This window comes from Aspergillus bombycis (assembly GCF_001792695.1).
Source record: "Aspergillus bombycis strain NRRL26010 chromosome Unknown contig00112, whole genome shotgun sequence".
NCBI lineage: Eukaryota > Fungi > Ascomycota > Eurotiomycetes > Eurotiales > Aspergillaceae > Aspergillus > Aspergillus bombycis.
Genome location: NW_019170114.1, coordinates 75,461 through 100,515, shown reverse-complemented (window position 1 = coordinate 100,515; position 25,055 = coordinate 75,461). Strand labels below are relative to the sequence as shown.

The 25,055-nt window shown below is 49.6% G+C and overlaps 6 protein-coding genes across 6 annotated transcripts; 4 read left to right on the top strand and 2 right to left on the bottom strand.

Annotated features, from left to right (window-relative positions):
• Nucleotides 1–231: 231 nt before the first annotated feature.
• ABOM_010281 (putative dynactin) lies at nt 232–5,610 on the bottom strand (the record flags this gene model as incomplete). The annotated part of the gene is made up of 8 exons (XM_022537409.1): nt 232–1,884; nt 1,935–3,619; nt 3,666–3,768; nt 3,934–4,314; nt 4,848–4,939; nt 4,998–5,423; nt 5,487–5,522; nt 5,583–5,610. The coding sequence occupies 8 exons, from the start codon at nt 5,608–5,610 to the stop codon at nt 232–234; spliced, it is 4,404 nt and encodes a 1,467-aa protein (XP_022385143.1).
• A 659-nt stretch (nt 5,611–6,269) lies between these two features.
• Nucleotides 6,270–8,750, top strand: ABOM_010280 (uncharacterized protein; the record flags this gene model as incomplete). Its single annotated transcript, XM_022537408.1, has 1 exon — nt 6,270–8,750. One exon carries the CDS (start codon nt 6,270–6,272, stop codon nt 8,748–8,750), a length of 2,481 nt encoding a protein of 826 aa, XP_022385142.1.
• Nucleotides 8,751–13,374: 4,624 nt separating this feature from the next.
• ABOM_010279 (KH domain protein) lies at nt 13,375–16,703 on the top strand (the record flags this gene model as incomplete). The annotated part of the gene is made up of 5 exons (XM_022537407.1): nt 13,375–13,902; nt 13,975–14,256; nt 14,387–14,848; nt 14,900–15,224; nt 15,277–16,703. 5 exons carry the CDS (start codon nt 13,375–13,377, stop codon nt 16,701–16,703), a joined length of 3,024 nt encoding a protein of 1,007 aa, XP_022385126.1.
• Nucleotides 16,704–17,666: 963 nt separating this feature from the next.
• ABOM_010278 (uncharacterized protein) lies at nt 17,667–18,225 on the top strand (the record flags this gene model as incomplete). The annotated part of the gene is made up of 2 exons (XM_022537406.1): nt 17,667–17,796; nt 17,858–18,225. 2 exons carry the CDS (start codon nt 17,667–17,669, stop codon nt 18,223–18,225), a joined length of 498 nt encoding a protein of 165 aa, XP_022385123.1.
• A 2,053-nt stretch (nt 18,226–20,278) lies between these two features.
• cbpA (putative calcineurin binding protein) lies at nt 20,279–21,151 on the top strand (the record flags this gene model as incomplete). Its single annotated transcript, XM_022537405.1, has 1 exon — nt 20,279–21,151. One exon carries the CDS (start codon nt 20,279–20,281, stop codon nt 21,149–21,151), a length of 873 nt encoding a protein of 290 aa, XP_022385136.1.
• A 348-nt stretch (nt 21,152–21,499) lies between these two features.
• ABOM_010276 (arginyltransferase) lies at nt 21,500–23,238 on the bottom strand (the record flags this gene model as incomplete). Its single annotated transcript, XM_022537404.1, has 10 exons — nt 21,500–21,625; nt 21,690–21,958; nt 22,010–22,075; nt 22,141–22,238; nt 22,289–22,522; nt 22,572–22,733; nt 22,792–22,914; nt 22,976–23,038; nt 23,103–23,178; nt 23,232–23,238. 10 exons carry the CDS (start codon nt 23,236–23,238, stop codon nt 21,500–21,502), a joined length of 1,224 nt encoding a protein of 407 aa, XP_022385137.1.
• Nucleotides 23,239–25,055: the final 1,817 nt, after the last annotated feature.

The window sequence follows — 25,055 nt, the reverse complement described above, 5'->3', positions numbered from 1 at the left end:
ATCAGTCTGGAGTTGTACAGTACTTGCTTTTGTTCCTAGTTTTATTTTGTCGTATATGTTGAGTGATTGGAATGTATCGTTGAGCGTTGAGACTGCAACATCTTGAATGTTCATTTACAATAGATAATTATTTACAGCGAGTCACATACATACAAGGCAAAATCAATGTATAATGCAATTAAGATATGAAACAAATGGGTATAGTACTCCGATTACCATCCAACGTGCTGTTCAGAACGATGGCGTTATGGAGGGTTCTACCGGTCTATCAGCCAGTTTGCGATGATCTTGCTGCATGCCTAGGATCTCCCAAGCATGCCCCATCATTCCATGTCCTAGCCCCTGCGGAAAGCCACCAAACACCGAATTCTTGGGTGCGTGTCTCCGGGCTCGATCACGAGCAAGGCGCTCTTTCTTCGTATTAACCAGTCTGTCCTGCTCTCTTTCCTGGTTGACGATATCATCGCGCCATTCGGTCCAGTGCTCGAAGTTCTCCCGCTGTTGGAGAACCTGGTAGCGCAGCTTAGTCTTCGACGGACGCCAACTGGCACGGTTACCGTTCTCCTGGGACACGGTGGACTTCAAATCGCAGATATTCGACTCCTTGGTTAGCTTGAGAAGATGAGTAAAGACGTCCCTACTCTCCGAGGCGGTCTGTTGGATCTTTTCACGCTGGGCATTGCCATTGGCTTGTGTAAGGGGCACGTCAAGCCAAGAGTACATCTCTGCTGAGCGCTGCACAGAGTACGGGTCGAGCATGTTGGCGCGGCGGTTCTCTTCGCGCAGGAAGCGGACGGCCGCTTGCAGACTTTCCACCTCGGCGCGGAGAGCCTCGTTCTCGCGCATCGTAGCCAGGGAAAGGGCGTTGTCAACCACAACGCCCTCTGTTGTGGTGATTCCGGTTGTGCCGGACGCGCGTTTGACCCTGTCCAGTCGGACTTTGATCTCCTCGCGCTCTGTCTCCAGGGCTTGGAGGTCTTTGCGTTGTTTTTCGACAACGTGCTCCAGGTCTGTTTCTTTTGTTCGCATGGCTTCGATCTTGGTCTCGAGCTCTTTGACCATGGAGGCCTTTTTGCTGGCTTCTTGCATTCTGGAATTGACCAGTTCGACCTTCAGCGATTGCTCTTCGATCGTCTTATCCTTGACGCCTAGGGCTGTTGAGGCTTCGTGGATCTCGTTCTTGAGACGCCGGATTTCTTCATCCGCGTCTGGAGACACTGCTTTGTTGGATTTAAGTTCTGAGGCTCGCGCGATCCAGGGTGAGGGGAGTCTTTCAAATTCTGATGTGATTGACAAGTCAGTTGAGATTGAGTCGAGCTCCTCGAGGTTTCCGCCTAGGCTGCGCAGTCTGTTGGCGATGAAGGACATTGTGTCGCTACATTCGCTTCCTGATTCCGATGGCTGCGCATAAAGGGTCGAGACCTGGGACATGCTCTTCATTGCCTCTTCTAGCGCCAGTGGCTCCGTTCGGCTTTCGTCACTTACGATAAGCGCGATGTTCTCTCCTAGGTGCCGGGCCAGTTCAGAAAGATCTTTGGCGGCTTCCTCGGTTTTCTTAAAGGGGCCTGCTATGTCTTGGGACAGGGCAAGGGACCTTGATCGGAGATCCTCGAGGGCCTTGTGGATCTTGCCCATGGCTACCTTTAGCCCCCGGGCTTGGGTTACTAGGGTTTCCATTTTGCTGATGAGGAAATTGATCTCTTGTTCTTCGCCTTCTGGGGCTGAGAGTTTGGACTGCAGCAGAGTTCTGAGGCGTGATATTGATGATGCGGCGTGGTCAATGTATGACTGTGTTAGGGATGAGCGCATGCAGAGCTCGTCGCGAATGTCTCTAATGAAGTTGGTAGGTGGACTTCCGCCAGATGGGATAGTAGTGCGATGGACCTTTGTAGCTCAATGCCACATTTCTTCATGTTCAGCTCGTTCTTCCTTACGGATTCTATCCAAAAGTTCATGGTGCGCTCTACCGGCTCCATCTCGAACAATGTGGCCTTGATCCTGTCGAAGCTCTCTGCGGAGCAGTTAGTGATGTAGTTAATGAATCGGTCGCAGATGGAACCGATCCACAGAAGTTTCTCGAGGACATCATGCGCTACGAAGCCATCTTCCACGACGGCCGGATCGGATGCCTGCTCGGGGAATCTCTCTCGGATGGTGCTACTCATCAGTGTGGCCTTGAAACTAACACGCTTGAAACGTAGAAGTGCAAGGATGCCGTTCTTCTCTCCCTCAAAGTATTCGGGAAGGTAGAGTTTCAAAATGGACAGGTGCTGGGCAGCCTCTTGGGCGTCCATACGTTCCAGCTCAATGTCGATGGTCTTTGTCTGCGCTTTTGAAACTGATGCCTGCAGCTTCAAGTTCAGGTCCATCATGGCACGAGAGCGTGTTGTTAGATCCGTAGCTTCGGCCTCTGTGATCTGCTGCGAGGCTCGCATATCCTCCAAGTCCCCTTGGAGAGTTGTGACTAGCTCCCTAAACCGCGCCAAAGTGTACTCCAAGTCCTCGATGACTTCGTCTTGCTGTGCAACCTTGCGGCATTGCTCGTTAAATAGGGATTCCTTGTAGTCGATTTCCTCCTGCATCTGCTTTTCTGTCTCGATGTGGTTATACTCGAGCTCGTCGTTGATTTCCTTCAGCGCTTCGAGGTCCTCGATGGCAGCTTTCAGTTCGTTGATCTCCTCTTGGTAGTGCATGTTCTTATCTGCGAGCTCCTCGATCATCTCCTCCGCACCAAGAGCAGTCTCCAGCTGCTGCTTAAGATCTTCAACATTGTTTTCCGCTACAAGCAGTTTTTCTTTGGTTGATTCATACTGGGACTTGATACTTTCATAGTCCTCCAGATCTTGCTGTAGTTCCTTGATTTGGTCCTTCAACTCCGATTCCTGCTGCTGCGTCATATCACGAAGCCGTATGAGGGCCTCACGGAGACGTTCATTTGTTCTCTCCATTTGCAGCCATCCATGGCTGGACTTCTCCTCCGGGCTCATGGTCTGACCGAGCTCCTCATTCTCCTCGCGTAGGACTTCCGCTTCCAATTGAAGTTCCTCCACCCTCAACTTCAATGCTTCAACTTCATGTCTGAAAGCATCGGCCGTTTCTTCCGCCATCTCGCGGTCGAGGGTGGCCATTTCCAAAATCGAGTCATGCTCCGCTTGGATGCGCTCGATCTCTTCGAGTTGGGCCTCCGATTCTCTCAACTTCTTTCGCAGGTCGCTAATCTCAAGCTGCTGTGGCTGGTATTTCGCCTGCAGTTTCTGGATAATGCCTTCGAACTTATCCCGCTCCTGCTGAAGTGTCTCCAAAGCCTTAAGTTTCTCTCGATCCTCAGTCCGCTTTTTCTCCATCACCCTAAGCTTTGTTTTCAACTCTTCCAGCTCCCTTGACAGCGCGGTACTCTGAGCTTGTCGCGGCGACGAGGTCTGGGAGAGCCCCGGGCGAGCAGCACCTGCCCGTGACGAACCAGAAGCCAGTCTGGGCGGCTTAGCAGTTGGCTCCTCGTTTTCTATTTCATCGGCCTCGGCATAATTATCGGCAGTCTCGATATCATCTGACTGTGGGCTCTCTCTGTCTTGTTCATCCGAGGTCTTGGAAGCGGTTTGCCGCAAAGCAGGGCGCTTGGCTGCCCCAGCGGGTGCTGTCGTGGTTCCTTGTAGGCCTGGTCTAACAGTTCTGTTCGAAGCTCCAGATATCGATGGCCGGGAGGGCCGCGACGCAGATGGGGGAGGTGGGGGCCCATGGATGTCGACTTAGCCCCAATAGACGGCCGGCCTTTAGATGTCGCAGCGGACGGCCTCGAGGGCCCGCTAATGGAGGAGCGTGGCGTGGATGCACCCGATAGCTGCTTCGTCGGCGATTGCGATTTTGTAGGCGACTGCGGTTGCTAGGTCAATGAGCAAGCAGTCCCATCAGCTCCGTAGCTCAAGATGCACATACCTTCAAGCCCAACCGCTGGGACGCAGTCTTCGCCGCAGGACTCGGGCTGGCCGAGCTGCCACTATGTCTTTTCGTATTCGTGGCCTGTATAGCGCTCGGTTTCTTGATCCCCAGTCCGCTCGCAGAAGCTCCAGTTTGGGCCCGCCCTCTGGTCTGCGGAGCATTCGCGGTCCCCTTAGCAGCCGGTTTGGCTTCTCTTGCGGGAGGGCCAATAATGGCTGCGATGGCAGTTGGTCGGACGAACATGCCATATCCAAATTCGCAGTCGAAGTAGCGTTCTCCCTGGACGGCTCCGTCATTCTTTCCTGTGGGTTCGTCCAATTCAATGCCGACCCAGTCTCCGGCAGCGAAGTGAGTAGTTCCAGCAAACCGCACGGTGGCCTGCCGACCGTCGGTTAGTGTGACCACATGGCCGGGTGTTAAATCAGCCATGATCAATCATTCAGAGATAAAGCCCCTGCGCGAACAATGGCCCTGGATATCGGGTATGGCGGTCAGATAGGGGCCGTTGTTGATGTGTTTGTGTTCCTAGTCGGCGGACCTCCGTTCGGAGCCTTAGGACGCGATCCGCGCGGAAGGATTCTTTGCAGCCTGAGGCATCAGATAGCTTATCAGCATATCTTCGTAACTTTTGGCCTCGACCTTTGGTTCTTAAAGTGTTTCGGTTGGCAATGATAATAGACTGTTTGTGATTATGTTCGTCCCAACATATATATACATCTAGATCTATGTATAAAGGAAGAAACCCTATGTATAGCCATCGCTCGTAGCCTTCATAACGTGCGTAACACAATACAATGTACAAAAACCTCTATGCAGATTATCTATTCACACTCGATTCAGTTAGAATTCTTGAATAAGTGTGGGAAGCATGTCCTCAGTTCTTCCAGGCTCCGGATCATATATTGTGACACCGGCGCATCGGGCAAAGGAAGCTCTGGCTCAACGAGGTGAGCCGTCTGCCAGCCGCGAGCCGCGGCGTGCTTGCAGTTCAAACCGGAGTCATCTACAAGAGCGAGTTAGTACTGTGTACAAGCCTTACGCCCAAACCATAGAATACATACCGACAAAATAGCGCTCTGCCGTACTCGGGACATTTGCCTCCCTCTCCGCCTTAGCGTACATCTCCTGTGTTGGCTTGCAGATGAGAGGGAGCTTTCCGTAGTCGCAGAAGGTGATGCCCTCGAATTGGTCGTCCACCCCCAACAATTTCACGACCCGTTTTCCATGATTGACATATGCGTTGGTCAGAAGCCACAACCTCACTTTACTCCTATCGATGTCTTCGAGCAGCTTGCGCAACTTGGGATCGGGTTTCAGAATGGTGTCCAACGGCAGCGCATCGTCGACTTCACTGTTAAATTGAAGCGGGTCGATTTTGTGGTGACGAGCGAGACCTTCAATTGCAAGCCCGTACTCGGTATAGTATTTCATGTGCAGCATATGCGCGTCTTCGCCGTTGAGGGAGAGGTGTTTCACGAAGAATTGGTCTGTGATAAAGAAAAGTAGTTAGTTAGTTGCGTCGCTATATGCTAATGGTAGGTATCACTCACGAATCAGCTTCTGCATTTCATCGTGGATGTTACATTCTATATGCGATCGTCAGCTCAGTATCACCTTCCCCGCCATTCGGGAGGGGGCTTCTATACTTCTGGAGTAAAGCTGTACACATCGCATGTTAGTTTATAAGGAAGAAATGTTCGAGAATTGTATATCTACATACACAGTTATCGATATCAAAGAAGAACACCGGTCTATGATCGGAGCCCGCGCTGGTCGCATCGTTTGATGGAGACATGGCGTTTCTGAAGTGATATATATTAGTATTGGAAAAGGAGGCGGTTCCGATGCGAGTAAGAAAGAGTGGCGACAGATTCTGAAGTCTAGGTGACAAGTAGCACGCACGAGAAGATCTTGATAGCAATGACCGGGAAAAGAAATGACTCATAGCGCAAGATGAACAGGAATCAAATGTATAAGACACTGATTCTTATACCGGGGGGTATCGATAGCCAATAACCGCGGGATAAAACGCCCACCTGCCATCGCTGTCCGGAGGGAGTTTAGCGTCTCACGAGAGCTGGCGGTCGGCGACACGTTCGGACTTTGGTTGTACTAGTACTACTTTTCCTTCGAAACAACACGACGTCCCCGTTCCCCTTCCCCAACTATTCCAACTTTGATCACGCCCAGGCCGTCTGACTTGTCAGACGCTGATTCGAGACTGGGGATTTCACAGCCTGGGAAAGGTGTGAAAAGTCATTATTATTAGTGTCACGAGTTTAAGAAGACCTTCAGTTAGCAAGGATAAATTTCTCGTGAAAGCTGCCAAAACCATGGCAGCAGCTCAGCTTCCCACGGGTAGTATATCTACGGGGCTACCAACAAATGAGGAAATCCAGGAATATGAGAAGATTCTGAAAATAAGTGACGATATATTTACTGGAACTCACCCTAGATTGAAGGTTCCCCAGCAGTTTGTGCGCAAACCCGCGTCGCGCAACCCCCCTACCTCCACTCAAACCCAGGTAAAAACGAGTGAACGGCCTAGGTCTTCCACATGGAATGTATCTCAGCCTGTTCTTACGCCTTCAAAACCTGCAAGCGCACTGAGTACAAATGCCGGTGACGGTCTGTCTGGCACAACCGCTCCCTCGCGTATTGTACCAAAACCTACTTCTGAAATTGATCCTATCTTCCTGACCAAGTCGGATGATCTAGTCAGAGCAGAACTGCAGTTACAGCGTCAAAGGGTGGAAAGGGCTTTGCGGGAACAACTTGAGCTGAAGAGACAAGAGTCAAGGCAAAAAACTTCTATACAGGATGCAAAGCCTGACTTCGATGTTTCTGATGTTTTAATTAAGGCCTTCGAGATAGTCAAGCCGTCCCCCTCGGTTGATGGCCGTGGTGCTGGAGAACCTAGTGACTCTGAGAATTCGTTCTACTCTAGTAGAGCCCCTGACTCTCCTCAGCAGGGCGATCAACAGAAACAGTCACCTGCACCTCCCTCTAATTCCGATGAGCCTGCTACTGAGGCTCCAGCAGAGAATTATTCAGATGAGTTGCAACGGCTTGAAGCCCTCAACCGCACTGAATCGGATCAGGATATGCAAGATACTTACCCGGTTGCAGACCACGGAATACCCTACCAGAAACAGCCGCGTCCTGCTGCGGCAAATTTTGTCGCTCACAAGTACCAAGAAGCTCAGCCAACAGACACGTTCGAAGAGCCGGAGTATTCGCCGCCAGCCCCGGGTGTGGCCCCGATGGAGAGGGGGGATAACGTTGATCCTCAGCGAGATTACCCCAATGGAACGAGGAGGCGAGGTCCAGACGCTCGTCAGCCCGACCGTCCCCGTTATGCCCCCGAATCGAACTCGCCTAGAGACGATGTAAGGGTTGTGCGTAATCATATAACGTCCCCGGCAGCTCCACGGCCTTCCAGGGTTTCTCCCTTGGCCAATGCCAAAGTTCCCTCCGTTTATCAGCACAAAGAGCCACGTCCAGTGTACGGTACGGAACATCAGGCAAGTCCCGATGCTCCACCCCAACAATTGATGCCTAGAAAGCGCAGGAGGTTGCATGAGGAAAGAGACCGGTCTCGCGCGGTCGCATATAGAATGCAAACTGGAGCCCCTGGTGACACTTACATCAAGGAGGAGCCAGTTTCGCCGCCACCGTTCACAGACACTTCCCCAGCATACCGTAGTCGTCCGGCTCAAGAGAGACCAATCTACATCGATATCGCATCTCCCCGATACACACCGGTAATTGAAAGGAGAGAGCCCCCACTGAGAGACCCTGCATATGATGTAGATGCTTATGATATCCGTGGTGATTCCGGGATGCCGCGAACCGTTTCGCGGCTGAGTACCAGACGGCCAATTCGTGATGACCAAGATTTGCGGAGAGTTGCCAGTCTCCATCAAGCTCGGCAGCCTGAATATCCTCGTGAATATATTGACCAAGCTAGTCCCCATGCTATGCGAGCTTCGTCCTACGCTGTTGTTGAGCGGCCCCCGCCCAGGTATTATGACGAGGTCGCAACCCCTCCAACACGACGTTATATCCCTGTGGGAGATTCTCCGACCTCACCACGGTATCAAGAGACATACTACGATGAGGAGCCTCCAACCCGTATGATGGCGCCTCCAACACGGAGAATCGTGGTTGATGAGCAGGGCAATCAGTACTATGAAACTGTGCCTGCGCCGAGGATGCAAGCAATGCCTCCTCCAACTAGTCGAATGCCGGCACCAAGAAGTGAGGTCTACGACGACCATCCGCCAGTACGCTATACGAGTGTTCGGGCTCCATCTGTCCTGGAAGATCCGTACGGTAACCGGCGATACGTACAGGATATGCCACCTCCACAAAGCACTTATCGACGGGTGACCGACTACGCTCGCCCGGTCCCGAGTGAGCGTCGGCCTTATGTAGCACCATTTGATGAGCGAGAGCCGCTGCCACGCAGCGCCAGTGTCCAGGTGACCGACCACTCTACGCGACGCCCGCATTATATTGAAGAGGCTGAGGTTCCACGTGAGAGGATCGTCCGAGTGCCAAGCGTACGACCACCAACCGCTCGGTACGACGAACCGCGGGAGGTCATTCAACGAGTAGAGAGTGTCCGGCCAGCTGGCAGGGATGTGAGCATATATATGGATGATGACCCCCGACGGCCCAGAGAATATATTGAGCGGCCCATCTATCTTTCTACACGACCAGTGGCTAGAGAAGAACACTACTACGATAACGGCGAACCCGATAGGGTGGTGCTGGATGGCGGAGTCCATCGAGTTCCTCAGCGCTACTAAAGGTGAAGCCTTCTCCAATATGAACACATGATCATTTAAAAGCTTTATTTTCGCGACATCTGTTTGCAGTAATCCTCCATGTACAGAATACGATCTTTCTAATATTCAAGCGAAGCATTGACGCTTTATTTTCTTGTACATTCAATTTGTCTTAGAGTGACAGGGAGGACAACCTGAACTCGCATCGAAAATACCATTCCATAGAAACCAGCTTAATGACATGAATCATTCCAGACGTGGCTGTTCAACTTATGCAAAGTTGATAGCCTAATATCTAAAGTTACCACAGTCAGTCCATGTCTACTCTGTATCATATAATACAAAGGAAGATCCAATTACTAGGAGTAAGTATACATAAAGCGGTGGAGACGGCGGTCAACCGCACGTCGAAAGCAAGTCAGACAGTTCTTCACCTTAAGGTGGAGAAGCAAAGTTAAGCTCTTCGGACAGTGCATGTAAACCATCCCTAACTTTCCCCATGACAGGCGCGGAACGGAAGCTTTCTATATAAATGACACCTAACCAATTGTGTATCTTTACATGTGAAAAACAGAAAACATCCATCCAGCCCCTCACCGTGCGACGACACAAGACAAGGCTATGTCTACTAACTAATCTCTATTCGCTTATGCAGTGGGTTCAAGAAGATCGGCTGCGTCCGGAAACCGGTTCCAGACTACTACTAGTAGATGTATATACTACCTACTAGGAGTGCCTTGTTTCTGCGGCTGCTAAGGTATGCATGCCACCCTGTTAGGATGTATATTCAAGGCGAGGTTTTGAAATAATCAGTACTAATCGAGTACTTCTGTCGTGGTATGTACCCTGTTGGAGAAGTACCTTTGTCCTGGTACACTGCATATCTACTGGTGTGTGTGTGTGACTTGTAAACGTTTGACAGGACCGTACTGCATATGTGCATATGTAGTGTTTAGGTGGGAGCGTGAGAATAAGTATACTATACTATAAACCAACTCACTACCGAGTCGACTAAGGTGCCATATGGCCACTCAGGCCGTGCCTCGGATCTTCTATATCCCTGATATATAATCAATCCATTCGTCGAAGATAGTGCGTGAGACGGGGATAAGCGTTACTGTAAATATGTATCTCCGGCGCGGTTCAGGGGTTCTTACCTGTTGGCTTTATCTCCAAGTCGTCCTTTGTACTACCTGAGTGGGTAAGGTAGGGTTGGTGGTAGTGGTAAATTTACGTACTTTGTTTCAAGTGCGACGAGTCTACGACGCTCTCGAGGCGATGAAGTCACTGGCCTTTGACCCACTCCCGTGACGTCGTTGGGGGATCGTGTCTTAGATTTGGTCCTTTCTTGGCCGATGTGGTTTCTGCTGGGTATGTTATTGTGTTTGTCTTTTGGTAGGGATGTTGAGATGTCAATTAATGGGTGAGCTAAAGAAAGATTTCAAGAATACCTAGATACCTGGAGTTCGAATCAAGTGATCAAACTTCACTGCTGCCTGAGGCTGAACGGTGAACTCCCACTCGGGAAAGGATTCAGGACGCCAGATCGGGTAAGAGGGAAGCATGCCTTGTTAGTTCCTTTGAGTCTTGACCCTATCACGACCGTTGATCTTTGAGTTTATTACGAGAACTCAATCCTCGGATTTCACGGATGCAATTGGCACGCACCCCCAGTCAATTATCTCACGGCCGTTGGCGAGGGCATCTCATTCGGGGTAGTAGTAGTGTAGTATGTATGTATTACTTACTAGTGAGGTACATACATACATCCTTTTTCTTCAGCTGGGGGTGAGGTCAGGTGGTGTTGGGGTGTGTACTACTCGAGTATCGACGATTACCGACATACATGCATTTTGCCACAGTCGAAGAAAGTGGCCAGAGGCATACCAATCACTAGCCGATTCCCAGGTAACGGGACGGACGTACCTCCACCGTGCATTAGTGGCATTTGGGCAACAGCAATGTGATAATAGAGGCCCCCCTCCTCCCTTCGTTAGTGATGCGATGTGGTGTGAGGGGGGGAGGAGCAGAGATACCTAACTAACTACGAGTGACAGTTCCTTAGCGGTACGTTCTTCATCCATCGAGATCTCCTTCTGGGATTAACGGTGGTGTGGCACTGGACTTGACTTTCTGTAGGGTCCCGAAAGTGAACCATGAGCGCCAGCACCAAGCATGGACCTGGTTTCATCGTGGGACATTCCGGCCTTGCGTCACCTGTGTATCATCACTTCTCCGCTTCGGAAGTGTGGGAAAAGGCATGACTATTGTTTACTCTGATTACTATGGAGTGTTGTCCATTGGATTTCATGCTGATCCATGGTTTTCCGTTTTTGCCTTGGAGCCTTCCTGGGGGAGTTGGCGATCCTTTGATCAGGGATCAGCAAAATCGATGCCAATGCCAGGCGTTAGGCAGGTATATTTACAGAGTTATTGTTGCTTCCCTCCGACATCCGCAGGGGTGTGTCACCGAACTAGCGGAAAACCGAATAAAAAAAGAAGGAAAAGAAGACAAGGTTCCCTATAAATGTCATGTAGAGTTTCGTCGTGCGGAGTGAAAGGCAGTGCCGGGTTCGACAAAAAAGAAAAGAAAAAAGCCCGTTATGCCTCCTCTGCAGGGAGGGTCCAAGTCATTGGGCAGTCCTTGCGAAGGTACGGATCCTGTCAGTGTCAGTGCAGCGATGGGTCTTTGGAGACCATAATACCGGGTTCTGGTCTGGTTCGAAGTCGTGACGGAATCGTCCGGTTGTTGATGCTCGATTTTACCATACGCGCTGGTATTACCGTACCACACGTGAGAGAGGATTCTCGCTTGCGGGTCCCAAAAAGGAAAAACACAAGTGGGCCTTGCCCGTGCAGGGACTGTGATGAACGCAGTGGAAATATCGATTCTAAACTTCTCTCTCTCTCTGTGTGTGTATGTGCCACCGGAAGCAATGGGAGGCATCCGAAGGTGGAGAGGCTTCCTTCAAGTGCTTTTCATCTCCATCTCTTTTTTGTGAAGAAAATCGGGGTTGACCTCGAGCGGGGAGAAGCTTTTGTGAAAGGGGAGGGGGGAAAGAGCATTATTGAGTCATGCTGGAGCAAGCTTTGTTTGAAGAATGTTGCCTGACAATAGGACATTCATTCAAGGTGTAACCGACATACCATGGTCTAAATTCGAGTGTTAATTCAAATTATATTAAGTGCCGTAATAAAGTCGTCTGGAAAATTCATCGTGACGTGCTAATAAGGCCAATTGGTCTTGGATCTTAACTACGATACGGTTAGTTTAGGTCAGTACTACCAGTTAGTGAGCGTTCTGTCCTATAGTTAGTCGGGTGGGAGGGTGGAAGTCACTAGTCTACTGCAAACATTGGGGGCCTAGACGCCGACTTTGGGCTGAGGTTGACCCGCATATCCCGCTTGGAAAGAGTTAAGGACGTCGAACTTTGCTATCGTGAGAAGAAGTGGAAAAGAGAGAGGGAGAGGAAGATCGAGGAAGAAGAAGAGGAAGAGAAAAAAAAAGAGACGAGAATCTACTCCAAGTATTGACAAAGGGGGAAAAATGAGATGAAAATGGATCAATGATAATCGGATTGTTTGTTTGTGTTTTTCTTCTCTAGAAGCTGAACGGTCGAAACTCCTTTCACTGTGCCTGAGGTTTTGATGGTGGTGATCTTTTTTTTTTGTTTCTTTTCTTTTCTTTTTTTTTTTTTAACTTACCACACCAAACAAACCAACTCCTTGAGTCTCCGATTTAAGATACATACATACATAATATCTGTACTCTTTCCTTTCCCCTCCTCTCAGCTCGTTCCCATCCATACAAGAACTTCATTCATCAATACCGACTGTACTGAGATACATACAAACCAGACCATACGGAGAGAGCATCTGCTGACTCAAACCCCCACTAAACCCTTTCCTCTACACAAGCCAATGCCAAACCTTTCGTTCATACCCATCGATCAGAGACTAATTTTATTATTATTTCCCATTATATGATTTTATTTTTTTATTTTTATTTTTTTTTTGATGTTCTTAATTTTTTAGCACCACTGATTATTCACTGGCAACCCAGAACCCCCTTCGCTGGAGGAGCTCGAAGTCTGACCATTGGGATCGTCCGGTTTTCTTCTTCTCTTCTACTCATACCTCCTACTTACTCATTTTCTTTCTGATTGATCTATCTCATTTTCGATTCCCTTTTTACATCCCCTTCTCTTTCCAGATTCTTGTTCAATTTCCCTTTTTTTCTTAGTTTCCTTTTTTTTTTCTTCTTCCTTTTTTCCCTTACCCTTTTCTTTGGTTTTATTTGTTCCCCTCCTTCCCCCGAACCCTCGATACCCGTTTGGTCGTTGAATTGAATCGAATCATTTTCCCAACCCATTCCGGTACCAAGACAGAAACGCTCTTGTCCGCCCACACCACCTTCGCGCGCTCATCATTCCTTTGCCCTCTTCTCATCCCTGTCGAGAACGGCGATCCACACCCTTGACGCCTCTCTTCTTCTCCTGGCTCACTTGCCCTCTCATCTCCTCAAACTCTTGCTTTCTCCTTCTCTCCCACCTATCCGTCCTTCCGCCATTCTCCTCGGACGCTGTTTCTCTCTTTCCCCTCGACTCGTTCAAGGGGTTAGAGATTCGAACCCGCCGCCCTTGCCATGCACAAGATTTCCAACTTTACGGGTCAAGCCCGTCATGGCTGGGAGCGAATGACGCCCACGTTTGGCATGTCCAGGCCTCACACCGATATGGCATCGCACTCGCTACGTCGACCTCATGGCGCACCACCCATGACACCACCAACCGGCATCGACCCGACCGTCAACCTTTCCTTTAACGTGCCGTTTTCTTCGACTTTGGGCGGTCCCGATGTGGATGATGTGCTACATGCGAGCCCTGGTGCTCTGCAGCGCTGGACTTTTCCCGAAGGTACCCTCGAAGGCACGCCCGTCCACAATTTACCCGTTCACACCAGCAATGTCGAGGCCTTGCGGAGATTATGCCGCCAAATCACCGAGAGTAGTAATGGGAGAATCGAGGCGGTCGTGTTCGGTTCGGAGCCCAAGTCCGTTGCGTCCCTACAACGGCGACCTCAAGGCTTGGTAACGAACGTCTGTATCACCGGTGAAGGCGAGACCGTGCGCAAAATGCGGGCCAGGATCCTGAACGAGACACCTATCCTGTTGGTATGTTCGTTCGTAGTTTGGTGGCTATCGCCTGCATGCTCGATCCACTTACTAATGAGATCCAATCAATAGCGCTGTGCGACCGTTGATGTGGATATGCATCTCATCATGGATGGGTCCACGAAAGGAATCCGACCGAGCGTATTAGAACACCTTGATACCCTATCCGCATACACCGGAACGGACATCTTCCTGTTGAGCCCCAAACTTCGAGATAACGATAGCGCGGTAGTGTCTTCCTATGGCTATGCCTCTGACAATGGGCTGGACCAACGTTTCCGGGTTTCGATTTACGGTGACATGGAGAGCGCAGAACATGCCAAGACGAGGGTATTGATCATGATCGATCAGATCGTAAGTTGTCTGTTTTCTTATTCACGCATGAGAAAAGAAAATTCTCCGAACATGGAAATCAATAATGGCCCTATAATACCCCTTTCCCTTCACCGGCACCATGCAATGATGACGACTAACCGGTTGCTAGCTTAAACGTCACGTGGACGCTATGAAGCTAGAGTTGACCATGCACACATTAGTCTGTGGTCGCACTCGCAAAAACATCAAGCTCATCGAGGCCGCCACGGGTACTGCCATCTACTTCCCACCTCCCTTTCCTCGCATCTTCGGATACACGCCCCCAGGCGCTCACCGTCGCAGTGAAGATGAGGTCTATATCACCGGTGATACTCAAGAGCAGATTACTCGAGCCAAGCAAAAGTTGAGAGAACTTGTCATGGGCGTCAAGATCTATGTCAAGGATGTCATTGTCAATTCTAACAAGATTGACAACATTTTGCTTGACCGCTTGGACAAAGTTCGAAAAGTGATGGAGATGAATGGCTCTTATGTTCTCTTCCCTCAACTTGGCAGCCAACGGGGTCTTGTCCGTATCCAAGGCACCGAAGTGCTGCACGTGGAGCGAACTGTGCGGGAGATCATGGCCTTGGTACGTTCAAACACATTCATGCTGCAATGGCTTTCTGGCTAACTTGATTAGGCTGGTCAATTCTACAGCGCCTCGTGGTGGATTATCATGCCGGATCCCTCTCAGGGAACCTTCCGCGCCCCCTCACCCGCCGATGTTCGCACCATGCTCTCAGATATCTGCACCAATTCAGCGGCAGAAGTGAGCTTTGACAACCTAACCTTCACCATCAACGGCTCCGACGACGCCGTGAAGGCTGCCATGATGGTTGTCAACCAGATCCCATTCGTTCAGCGGAGTCAATACCAGATGCGTGTGAAAATCGAACTAGCAAACGAGCACAAAGAGTTTGTCAGCGGCAAGAAGAACGGAAAGATCAATAAGATCATGGGTCAGAGTGAGTACAGCATCGGTTCGCATTTATAGCCTTGATTCCTAACATAGAACAGGCAATGTGCAAATTATCTTCGATGGCTTCAACGAGTACAACTTCTACATCGATGTGTGCGGAAATCAGTATGAGTCTACGAAGAACGGTCTCGATCTCGTTGAGCAGGAAATGCCGGCTTCGATCTCGTTCCATGTGCCCGATCAATACCACAAGCGGATCATTGGCATCGGTGGCCAGCATATTCAGCGCATCATGAAGAAGTACTCGGTCTTCGTCAAGTTTTCCAACGCTATGGATCGCGGTGGTATGGGCAAGGAGGATGACGACATCAAGGTTGACAATGTCATCTGCCGCACGCCAGCCCGTAACGCACAGAGCTTGGATCTTGTCAAGCAGGAGATCATGGATATGGTCGAGAAGGTCGACGCAGAATATGTCTCTGAGCGTGTAGTGATCAACCGCCTCTACCACCGTGAACTCCTCGCTCGTATGACAGAGATCGATGAGCTCGAAAAGAAGTGGAACTGCAAGATCGAGTTCCCCAGCACCGAACTTGCAAGTGATGTGGTAACCATCTCGGGACCTGAATACCAGGTTCCGCAGGCTGTTGATGCTTTGCTTGGAATGGTCCCGGAGAGCCATGAACTCCTTTTCCAAAGCTCTCACGAACTTCGCGAGTACTTCAAGTCTGTCGAGTTCCGCAGCGACGTTTGCGCCAAGCTGAAGGAGCAATATGAGGTTGATACTACGGTTGACCTCAGTGCTGACTTCCCCTCCTCCGAAACTGCCTCGGCTGGTTCGGTTTCACCAACTTTACCTCCTGAAGACCGTGTTGTACTTGGATACACGCGGAACAATGCCGGCGGTCTAAAAGATGCCATCGATTTTTTGATTTCGCGTCTAGTGGCGCATGGACTTGATGCGAATACCGTTAAAGGGGCTATTCCGCGTCCTAAATCTGACTCATTTGAAGAATCTCTTCCGTTCTTCGACTCCAAGCTGTTGCAACATGCACCCGTCCCTCTTGTTACGGACTCTCCCACCAGGCCCAACTTTTCCGACGAGACTAGTGAGCGTGGGTCGATCTTCGAACGACTCCGCAAGCCTGGTAGCATCTCGTCGTTCTCGTCTTTCATCGGCCGCAAGAACCACTCTGCCTCGCCCGGCTCGTTCTTCAAACACGCCTCCAGCAACGCCTCCAAGGCTTCGCTGGTTTCCATGGAATCTCGGGATAGTGGCTACCGCAACCCATGGAATGACTCGGGTGTGAACCTCCCCGAGGATGATCTACCCGTCCTGGGGAGCTCCCACAGCCACAGCAGCAGCAATGGCTGGCCAGCGCGCTTTGACACAAAATTTCCATTCGGTACCGCGCCGGGGGACATGACTCCCAAGCATGACCCCCGCGCGTCTTTTGATAGTGGTCGTCCTAGTACTTCCAATTCTACTTCTGGATACCCGGCCCCTATTGGGCCACCGCGTTAAAACAATGTCAATTTGCAGCACTATACCCCCAAGACCTCTTTTATTATTTTCTTTTTTCTTTCTTTCTTTCTTTTTTTAAGTTTGCAATCAGCGGTGTTTTGTGTTTTTTCTTGATACCAATCGGAACACGCAGTTAAAGATGGCGGGAAAATTCGGAAAAAAAGGGCATGACCGATGGCTGGGGAAGCGGATAACGAGATCCATCCCAGCCGTCGTCCTCCCGGGCTTTTGTTCTCTGGTTTTTTTGTTTTCAGCATTGCTTTTTTAGTTATTACTCTCCTATCTTGCAAACAGTGTGTGGGTCGGGAGAAAGAGCACTGTGGGCTTTGGTAAGGGGAAAACCACGGAGGCGGGAGCAATTTTCGTTAAAACATTCATAAGATATGATACCAAGTGAAACGATGGTGTATGATGGTGTTTCTCATTTCTGTTTCAAGTGGTCTGTCGATTTCCCCTCGTCTCGGAGTTTCAGATCGGTTCTGTTCACTTGCTTTGGTTTTGGATCGTTCTATATACCTCGATGAACAAGATATCCCCAAGACTTGAGAGTAGAGAAGGATGCGAGAGTGCCGCTATCGGATTTTCTATCTATGATATATTTTTCTTATGTAGTAGTCTTCGTGGGGTACGGAGCTTATTGCATGAACTTATATACATAGTATAGTATTCTCAAATCATTGCACAGCCATACTTCGAATTGAATGTGACCTACTTTCCTCTGTTGTAATTGCTTTCGTATCAAGCAAGCTAAATGAATCAAAGAAAGTCGAAATGAAAATATATTCACATTTTAAGGGATCTACGCAACTTGCATAAAATTATGGTGGGTAGATGGACTAGAGTACATCATAATATGTACTCAAGCGGACGAAGGCACAAGAGTAAAGAACTCCCAGGATTATCTATACTCTATGCAAGTATAGATTATCCTCTTGCCCTTTTAATTACAACCCGGGTTTCACCATGGCTGCAGCCGGTATTCTAACCGCTATAGCAGTTGCCCCTAAGCAGCCAGCGGTGCATGAGAATGAGCCTAGATGGAGTAACACTGCCTACTATGTGGCATCCTTTGAGGTGCTCCCGAACCCTAGATGTAAGTAAGCTGTCCACGAGCTCACGAGTTTACAAATTCACAGGTTCATGGCTTATGACAGTCAAATGTGTCAATCCATCGCTTGACACTCGAGAACAACCTACGTTTACGGCGCCGAGGTCGACTATCCTATACAAGCATGACGGAGGCACGTTCCAGTTCGACGTGCACGAGCCCAGGCACAGAACACCTGCGTTTGTCTTAGTACGTTGCCAGGTAGCACCGGGTAAGCCTCATCCAACGTTATCGGAGGTCTGCTACGCGGGCCTGAAGTGGTTGTACGAGCACGCTAACCAGTTCGCTATGGACATGAGCCGCATCGCTACGACAGATGAACACTTGGCCGCTGTGTGGGCGTTAACTGGCAAGAGATCGAGGCCTGCCGCCGCACCTGTGAAAGCAGGTTCTTCTCTATCCGGTGTTGGATAATCGGATGATGCCCCTGGTTTTGTGGAATATGGATGGTAATATCACTGGTTGGACCAAGCTCTTGGGTCAGGGTGTCGCCGGCTCGGATAAGGTCGAGGCCTATGCTGCGCCTACCCGGGCCCAGAGGGTTTGCCCCCACTTATATTGATGTGGATATCTTTTGGGTTGAGGATATGGCCTTTGCGGCGAGGTTGCGAAGGCGAATATTAGTTTGTAGCTTCATGTTGGTCCTGGCCTGCCGTATGCTTCTGAGATTTATTAGAGTCGGGCTGAGGTGTCGCGAGGGATCTTGGTGAAGAGATTCGAGGCTATCGCCCGGTTGAATGATAGCGTTAAGTTGTAGAATAAGGTTGGGTGAAAGAATGAACGCTGTGCAAGGCTTGTGGCAATTGATTTTTGCTCTGAGGTTCAGGATAAGCAAGGCGTCCTGGTAACTGACGCCTTGTAACTCTCGTGTCGAAGAAAGTCTTGCTTTTAGGCTACATTATACTTACATGGAAGGTTGGATAGGGTGATGTTGGGAATTGGTAAGGTGGTTTGGTGCGGCACCGGATTCGGGTGGATCACTCGAGATGGATACCATGACAGATTCCGGGGTGGCTATGCATGAACCCTCAAAGCGCAGCTAGATCAATGCTCCGCAGCCAGGCAGATGGATTCTGCAAGAGAAAGGCAGAAGAATTAACGAGGAGAAATTCACAGGAAATAGCATGTACGAGAAGAAAATGGCCAACTGTATCAATTGAGGTGCATCGCTGAGCCTTGTTCAGAAGGCTCGTGATGTGACCATGCAATTGATGGAGACGCCGCTCTGCTATACCGCGTACCCGAAGCGATATCTGGCAACTGAGAGCGAGGATATTACGAGTCAAGAGATCGAGTAGCTTGAAACTTGGCATGGAGCCAAAATATGGCTATGGCTCCTGCAAGGTGAGACGGTTGCTCATATCCGAGCAGCACAGTGATCATCCGCGCCGGGGCTTAGAGCGGAGTGTATGGGTGCACGCTGTCAGCCAACTTAGATTTCGACTGCCTAGAGTGGAAACCCGCAAATTCCCACCGTCCGTTGCGTGCTGGACTGCATCATCGATACTGCACATGCGTGGACCACATCGCGGAGGATGAGGCAATCCGGGCCTCCACCGGGGGGCGGAGCTGCGATGGAGACCAAGAATCTGCGGAGTGTCCCCCCTTTTCCGGGACCGATCCACGGAATGACACTGGCACGGGTAGACAGAACTTTGTCCCGAGTTCCAATTGTTGGAAGGATTATGGGGGGCTTGTATGTGTCCAATAACACTATAGTGCCTTGTCATACTTTGGACATACAGGAGAAGGTTGACTAGTCCATCAAGCCAACAATTGTTGCTGATGACAGGATCAGGCGGTGAATTCGGAGCCATTAGTAACGGATCATCCTCATCACCGGGAAGGAATTATGATTGTAATTCATCAAAAGCATAAAGCATATTCTCGGAGTGATGGCGACGGTCTGAATTCGGCAGTGCTTGTGGCAAAGAGTATCATTAATTTGTCTCTCCAGCCACAGCGGACCCGTGGCAAGGATTCAAAAACAGGCAGAGGGAAAAAAACAATTTTTTCGAGCAAAAACGGATGGATCGTCAGGAACCGAGCCAGCGGATAAGTCGTAATCGCTACTGCTTCTGGTCTTGGGGCAGTGTTGGTGGGATCCCGACCGTGCGTCTCAGGGAGGCGCAGCAAAACTGCATTTCGGAATGCTGCTATTGGGCCTTTCCGGTATATAAGTTGGGAACGGAATCGTCCTTGACATTGAATAGAATCCAGCAGAACCACATTGAAAACAGAAAAACGCCGAGGTGATCATACATCAAAGAACGGCTCCTGATTGTCCTTGTTGAAAGTCCCCCGAGTTGAAAGCGGTCTTGCCTTATCTCGTGACTTATCAATAATCATTGATTTGTCCCCCGCCACCGTCAACTCTCCCTTTCACACCTCTTTCCTTCCTCTCTACTTCAAAGACACACTCGATCTCTCGTAAATCTCATTCTCAATTCAAACATCAAAACACATAATGTCTGGACTCACCACTTCTCCGGGGTCAATCTCCGCCCCTCCCTCCTTCAGCGTCAACAGGGCCTCTCGGTCATCTTCAGCATCACGACCAGCCCTTACACTCGATCTCTCTAATCTTCCAACAATGTCTCAACCAGCCAAGCCAACCAACACCCTCATCATAACCGAACTCAGCAATATACTCCTCTTCCAGCCCGCCTCCCTCGCCACTCTCCGCGCACAACTCGAATCCATCGCACCCCTGAACTCATTCTCGCCGCTGCCCTCTCTCCGCCGCCTCATCTGTTCCTTCTACACTGAAGAAGACGCTCTCGGGGTCCGGAAACTCCTCGACGGCCAACTCCTTGAGCACAACGTCCGCCCGAAGGTCTACTTCGGCGAACCTACCCCAATCCTGGATGAAGAGGAATCCCGCCGCCCAAAGCTCCTCGAGGCCCCCCATGCCGACAAGCTCTTCTTCATCAGCCCACCACCCAGCCCCCCGCATGGATGGGTTATGCGCAACGAGGAACCCCCAAACAAGGAGGTGCACGCCAGCGATCTCGCCAGCGCCTTGGCCAAGTTGAAGACCGAGCAATATAGTGTCTCCGAGGCTATCAACCAGACCTGTGAACCCGGTACCCCGATGTCCATGACCTCCGATAAGCGCACGGGGAGCTGGCCCGTCTCTATGTCCGGACAGCGCAGCAGGAGCAGCACCCTTATCTACCACCCTGAGGACCATGGCGGAAGCCCTAATCTGCCTGCTGTTATGGTCGAAGATACAAGCATCATGGTGGATGATTTGGAAATGGATATGAGTCCCATTGAGATGCCGATTCGGAAGGCCCCACCGAAGACGTCTCGGCCTCCTGTTGAATTGATGTGTTGAATGCATGGGATCTGATACGTGGTCGTTTTAGCAATTTGTGGATACGTTTGGGATGTGCTTTAGCGTGTGCATTTGGCTTGTTTTACCATCCTTGTATACTTGCATGGGTTTCTATGTTGTTATCTGGGATACATTGATGGTTTGTCTATTGTGCTTTATTGAATCATTGGCGGGGCGTCTTGGAGGATATTGTGATCATGACATATACGGAGTTGGTTTACTTCTACTGCAATAATCTACAAATACGTTTATGCCATATATAGGTTGAATTACTTATTTTCTTGCACACATCTTTCTCATGGGATCTCTTCTGTATGCATAGGTAAAGTAATATATCTAAAGGCGCTATTAGTCGAATAGTACGACGGCACTCTGCTTGACGATTTCGGGACCCAACACCGCGGCAAGCTCAGCAATGATCCCTTTAACAGATTGGGGATTATCCATAGGCATCGTCTCCCACCCAACGAGATCCTGTGGCAGTAGATGTCAATATGAAGCCAACAGAGAATAACCACTCACTGAGAAATGTACTTACAATCATGTGCACAAAACTACCATGGACGAGGAGCAACCAGTGGTCCAGATCCAAAGCCTCTACTTCTTTCAGAGACAGGACACCGGGCATGCACAGGTCGAAGAGCGACATTTCATCATCGTTGATTTCGGCGTCGGCCTCTGCCCCGGTGGAATCTGATGTGCTTTCAGCGGGACGACAGCGGTCACGTGAGAGTGATACATAAGGACGTTTGTCTAGCTTCTTTGCCAGTTCGCCGTCAAGGGGATCCCATGTGTGACTTTCGGGGTCTGTATATGTCAGTATGTCATTTTGTTGGTTAAAACTGATGGTGTGCTTACCGAGGATATACTGCGGCCTGAAAGATCCCTTGTACCGCATTTTCTGGCATGAGTGGATATAATAGCCTGTATAAGGGTTGTCAGCGATCATCTGTTCCATAGCTCGTAGATAGGTACTGGTAATATCTTACCCATGTAGTAATACTGGTAACTATCTTCAATAGAGAGGGCAATCTCCCTTAGGGCGCTGAGTTTTCCGAACTCCCATTGTTCGTAGTCGGGATCATAACTTCGGCTGTCAGTCGTTGCCCGAATGATTCTAGAGTAAGCAAAACTCACAAGATGTATACAGAGCTCACACCACTCGGCATCAAGTCCAAGACCGCAACGGCTATGAGCTTCCCATCCAGGCGGTAGCACTGGTGCCATGACCCTAGTTTCTTCTCAGTAGACTTGGGATCAGCTGGGGAGCGCTTCAGGCCCGAACAGAGGAACCGTTTGAAGTCCTTCTGCTGCCACGTGGAGACGTCTTCCTTGTGGACTTTGGTCTGGTATTTGAGGAAAAGCTCGTATCTTGGGTAATTAACAAGAGCAATATGGTCAGGAATTGGGCTACACTTACTTTGCCTGAGATACAGAGTCCCCTTCTATGTTGACCTCAAATCGATGAGCAGGCTCTAAGTATTTCTTGGTCTTGGGATCAATGGGCTTCTTCACATTGCTGTATTCAGCTTCGTGAACGGCGGTGAGCAGGTCGAAATTACATTTTCGGTGCCTCTTTTCTCTGAAAACATTCGAGGTTAGCCCCAGCCTCACGTTCGCATCATAGTCGCTGGACTTACTCCCGGGTTTTAGGGCACAGGTAAGCTGCCCTTCGGATGTATTCCGGTCCCAAGACGAACTTATTCCAGCGATTGATTGCTTTGCGTTGGTCCTTCCTCGACTTGAAGGCTGTTGCCTCAAGCCTAATCAATAGATTAGTGGACCGCAGCCGATGTAGGTTACTCTTGGTTGCCTTGTACATACCTCATCGTATAGTGCGGACAACATGATCTCTGCAGATTCTGCTTGTAGTAAAGCGTCCCTGATCTGGTGTAAGAATTAGCGACCGGATGCCACGTACCGTCCCATCAAGCGAGTGATAGATACATACCGTCTCCACCCACGGTTGACGAGTTCCTCATAATGGACGGGGCGTACTGATACAGAGCTAGTATAGTACGAGGCGCCTGCAGTGGATACATATTAGAAGGGCCTTAGATGTACTGGATGGCTGAAGGACCATCCATTGTGAAAGGGAGGGAGGGGACATGTGCCAGAGAGACTCACTTCCATTGTCGGATTTACAGTAGCCACATGAGTTGCGCTGGTAACCTGTATGTTGAGATCAGCATTGGATTGTGGGGTTCCCATGTCCGTTAGTCATGGCGGACAGTCACCGATCGATCCAACGACCGCGGCGATAAAAGAAAAGGGAGTACAGGCATGCATTAGTTGTACGGAAGGGCACTAATGAGGGACATGAATCAAAGGATCACGATGGGCCGTACGGGCGATGGCCAAGAAACCATCGCCGCGGAAGAGGGGCAGTAAAAGTGTCGTTGAGGGGCACAGAGTATCGGTTTGGGCTCCGGGTTCAAGAAGGGTGGACGAGGGCCAATAATGATTGCACGGGGAAAGGGAATATCATCTGACTGGCTGCTTACCAAGAGGTCGGAAAAGCGACAATTTCCTGGCTTGTTCGGCGTCGATGATGGATCCCATAGTTTCAATTAGCAGTGGTGGATGTAGTGCGGTTATTATCGTCGGCGCTCAAGGCGGAAACCCAAGGCTAAAAAAAACGAGGGGTGGGAAAATCAGAAAGAAAAAGCTTCTTGTCTTTTTGAGGAAAACCAAGGGAAGTTAAAACCGAATCAGACGAGGTTTAAATCTATCTGCAAATGGAGTTCAGCGTTGAAGAAAAACAAAGGTATGGTTTAAGCTTGCGGTTAAAGAAGTTGGATTATCAGTTTATCAGTTTGTATGCCTTTCTTTGGATACAAAAAGAACACACGTACGGTAATACCACTTCAACCAGCATCAAGGGAAACAAACACGCCGTCTCTCCCCTGTCATAGATGTTCCTGCTGAGTTCAAGGTTTGGGATGGCTCAGAAAAATGATGTATACAGAATAAGCAGAATCATTATGTGCAAAAATTGCAGTAGATCACCGGGAGCAGCTGCCAAGCACTGCAAATGATGTTCGTGATGCTTCTAGAAGAGGATCCAAGCGTGCAAAGCTCATGTTGCCTCAATGCATTTTACATCATCCTTGTTCGCTAGGAAACTTTGTGTTGGGTAGCCTTGAAGGGGCCCGTTTTATTTGATCATGCTGTACTCGTGTCAATATCAATGTAATATACATTTATTTCTCTTGATCTATCAAAGCCCGCATCGTACTTACATTGAACTACCTAAGGAGTACTATACGGTACCTAGTAGGGGACGTACAGTATGTTTGTACAGTACCAGAGCCTATAAAACGCGAAAAGATCCTGGAGATCTTACAGCAGCGTGACTACTACCTAGGTATATGCAAACCCCCTAGCCTGAGTGGCACCACCAATCTGGAATTGCCATTGTTAGTCATAGACTAGCTGACTTGATTTGCCATTTTCAACCAGGTACAGATCGCTATGACCTGATACTACCTACCTAAGGATGGATGGATGTATGTATGTACATTATCCAGGATATACTACTAGGTACAGTACATACAGTGAGAGAGGTTGGTAATGAAACTTCCCGGTACGATACATACAATACGATAGGGATCATGTCATTGGGTGTCCCTGACTCTGAAATGGGAAGTTGGCCAAGTGTCCCAACGGTCAATCCTTATTATCGATGGCCGTTGGAATGTTGCGCTGCGACAATCCATTGAACCTTGTCTCAGCTGATCCATCATTCGGTTTCAAGTGATTTCATTCAATCCAATTTACAATTTCAGTAGTGACCATGACATCACATGTCGAAGTATCTCCAACGTCAAGTATCGACACAAAAGATCCGCACTAACTCAATAGCTAATTGCTGTGTTGTCACTTCACTATTACTTCGCCACCA